This window comes from Lactuca virosa, chromosome 1, assembly GCF_052849685.1.
Source record: "Lactuca virosa cultivar CGN04683 chromosome 1, Lactuca_virosa_CGN04683_v6, whole genome shotgun sequence".
Classification (NCBI taxonomy): Eukaryota; Viridiplantae; Streptophyta; class Magnoliopsida; order Asterales; family Asteraceae; genus Lactuca; species Lactuca virosa.
The window spans coordinates 106,720,650-106,724,467 of record NC_136426.1 but is presented as its reverse complement, the minus strand read 5'-3'; the positions used below and the strand labels follow the sequence as shown (position 1 = coordinate 106,724,467).

The 3,818-nt window shown below is 31.8% G+C and overlaps 1 protein-coding gene across 1 annotated transcript; it reads left to right on the top strand.

Moving 5' to 3' along the window:
• Positions 1-1,304: 1,304 nt before the first annotated feature.
• On the top strand, positions 1,305-3,297 carry LOC145155480 (secoisolariciresinol dehydrogenase-like). The gene is made up of 2 exons (XM_079075600.1): positions 1,305-1,432; positions 2,343-3,297. Exons 1-2 carry the CDS (start codon positions 1,413-1,415, stop codon positions 3,136-3,138), a joined length of 816 nt encoding a protein of 271 aa, XP_078931726.1. The 5' UTR covers positions 1,305-1,412; the 3' UTR covers positions 3,139-3,297.
• The last annotated feature ends 521 nt before the right edge of the window (positions 3,298-3,818 follow it).

Below are 3,818 nucleotides of genomic sequence, written 5' to 3'. Positions count from 1 at the left end.
TTCATCATTGATCTTGGTGGCGAACCCTAATTGCAGTGCGACAGAGTTCAGTCAGAGATGTACAATGAAGAGGAGACACAACATAGTTTTATTGAATGGTTTGGACAGATAGTTGTATTGGAAGAGGAACAATGGGTGGGATCATGTATTTATCTATCAGATCCAAATGCATTATACAAAGTTATTGATCAAAACGGAGAAGAAGGACATCAGATTTAGCTTTGTTCATATAGGTGAGGAAGAAGAAGAAGACGGGGGAGTGGGTTTCTTTTTCCCACAGAGAGAGAGAGAGAGAGAGAGAGAGAGAGAGATTGGACCCCTTTGTATATTATTTCATTTTTTATAAAATAAGAGAAATCATCATAAATGGTCCATGTGGCAGTGAAATGACGAAAATGTCCTTTAGTTAACGGACAGAACTTAACGGAGTTAGCAATAAGGACCAATCGTCAAAAGTTTTGAAAGCACAGGGACCATCTATGACGTTTTTAAACCATGGGGACTAAACTTCAGATTTTGGGATACCACAGGGACCATTTATGATGTTTTTTCTTATTTTTATAAAAAGAAATCCGAAAATTTGATTTTTTTTTTTGTTAATTTTTAGACATTTTTATTAATATTTCTAATAAAACAAAAAATTAAACATTAAATGAGATTGATAAGATGACAATCATATACTGAATGAATTAATTTTGATCTAATGTTTCACTTTTAGTTTCGGGTTCTTATGAAAGTATGAGTTATATATATATATATATATATATATATATATATATATATATATATATATATATATATATATATATATATACTTTTCTTCGTTTCCCAGGCTACCAAACCCATGCTAAAGTTTGCATCTTTCAATGAGATCTATGCATTTTATAATCCTTTAAAAGTTGGTCACGGTTTTCTCATTTTTTTTCTGCATCTTCAGACAGCAGCCTGTTATTGACAAAAAAAAAATATTCAATTATTTAATTGGAGTATATACTTTCTCAAAATAGTTTTAGCAATCTATTTTCCGAAACATTATTTAGTAACCAGACGTTTTTTTTTAATGATTGTTCTTGAGTTTGGAAAATCTTTTGGGAATATTGTCAGGAAAACAAAGTTGGTTTAGTTTATTACATACGTATTTTTATATTCAAATTGTAATAAGCTGGTTCTTATGATTTTTAATCATTTTTTTTTTAAATCTTAAAAAATGAAATAAAACAATCACAGCTGGGGCCTGGGGTCAACCATAAGGTCAAAATAAGCATGCCAATCAATCTCCACTATATAATAACACTTGAGCTTGAGCCACTGAAGGCCAAATAAAGCAGATCACTCAGTCTCCTTTGCGCAATAGAATAGATCTTGAGCTTCATCATCTTCCTCTGAAGCTATATCTTTCTCGTCTGTAACAAATGTCAATTCCTGCAAAAAGGTTAGTTTATTAGTGACTGTTTATTCAAATACTTGTTTTTATTCATAGATGTTATTATTTAGGTAAACTACAAAAAATACCCTGTTACCATATATTTTTATGGGTTAATTTACAAAATTTACATCGTGTACTCTGACTTAATCGTTTATATCCCAAATTTTTAATTCTACTGAAAAAGCCAGAAAAGTTTATTTTTTCCCTATGTTTTATTACATCATTATAATATGATAAAATGGTATTCAATATCTTATGTAGCATCGGTCCTATATTAAATATGATAAAATTTGTTCATTTATGTTTGTATAGTTGTTTCATCATAGCTAACACCTATCAAACTCGATAATAACAAGTTGTTACATAAGGGTGATAAAACATAAAAAATAAATAAATAAATAAATAATAGAAAAGTATATTGGCTTTTAAGTACACTTATAAATTAAGTAACAGAAAGAGGAAATGAGAATTATTAATGGCATTTTTTTTACATTTACACTTATGTTATCAGTTAAAAAGTATGCAATTGTTAGATTACATTTTTATTAGCGGACAAAAAACTTTATTAAGTGATTATTGTCAATAAAAAAAAGTGAGGATGTTGCTATCATATGAAAATAAATATAAGAACATTGTTGTTAATATTAAATAAAGCACACCTTACAAGTTTATGGTTACATATTATTATTACGAGTAAAAAAAATATAAATATTTTGCCATATAAGTATGTTCCTATTATCACTAAAAAATAACATACATTGCACAAATTGATAAGCGAGTGAATTACATTATGACTTTTCACAATTTGTCTACTCTCAAATTACTTGAAATTAATCAACCATAGAATTGTTTTATTTTTATGTAAGTTAGCATTCAAGAATATTGTGAATATGACATTATTATACAATTGATATAGACTAGAAGGAAAGGTAGCATTGATAACAGGAGCAGCGAGTGGTATTGGTGAGTGTTGTGCAAAACTTTTTGCCGCACATGGAGCAAAAATCATCATCGCAGACGTACAAGACCAACTCGGTCAAGCAGTCTCCGAGGCAATAGGCTCATCAAACTCAATGTATATCCATTGTGACATCACCAATGAAGAGGAAGTCAAAAACACCATAGACACTGCAGTCGCCACTTATGGAAAACTTGACATCATGTTCAACAACGCAGGGGTAGCAGATGCTTTCAAGCCACGCATTATAGACAATGAGAAAAAGGACATCGAGCGTGTACTTAATGTCAATGTCATAGGAACCTTTTTGTGCATGAAACATGCGGCTAGGGTTATGGTTCCACAGAAATCAGGCTCGATTATAACAACATCTAGCCTTACTTCACATCTTGGAGGTATGGCTAGTCATGCTTATTCGTGTTCAAAACACGCGTTAGTTGGTCTAACTAGGAATCTAGCTGTTGAGCTTGCACCATTTGGCATTCGAGTCAATTGTGTGTCGCCTTTTGGAATTGCTACACCGATGACTGCGGATTTCATCGGGCTTGAAAGGGAGGTTTTTGAGAATATGATAAATGGAGTCGCGAACCTTAAGGGTGTGACACATAAACCAGATGATGTTGCATATGCTGCCCTTTATTTGGCTAGTGATGAGGCTAAGTATGTAACTGCACAAAATATGCTTGTTGATGGTGGATTGAGCTATTGTAATAACTCCTTCAACATGTTTAAGTATCCTGAGGAGGCTGCTTAAGTTGAGAAGTTTGGTATGTTTTTAATATTTTTAATAAGACAAACGTATGTGGGTGCATGCTTCATTATTTATAATTACAAGAGTTTGTAGCCTATGACCATGTTCTTCTAAGTTTATTATTTGCCTCATTAAATTCTAAAAGTTCTATTATTTTGAGTATTATCCGTGTAATCAACACAATGATTTGGCTTCATGAAATTTCGAATGGCATAATATTATGTTACACCATTGGGATAGAAATCCAAAACGATTAGAAACCCTAGAAATTGAAGAAGAGGAAGGGGTTGTAATCAACGACAATATGTTGAATTGCATGTAAACCCTTTTCGAAACTTCGATTTTGTTATGATATAAGTGATTGATCATGTTTTTGCTCAGATTTTGATGAACCTGGCGCGCTCAATCGAATTGAAATTTATTTGCGATTTTCACGTTTTAAACAGAGATTTAACCATGTTTTTGGATTGGATCATTATATTGAATTGAAAGAAGTGTTTTTTGGGTGGAGAGATAGAGTATAATCTTTAGAAAAATATTTAGAGAGAATTAGGAATCAGAAAGTCTAAGAAGCTAATAGACAAGAAACTGTAGAAATCGGGTCAGGAAGATGACCCACTAGGTTTTTCGGTTCTTGGGCTAAAGCCCAAAGATTTTAGTCGGCCATAGAAAATAAAACTTCA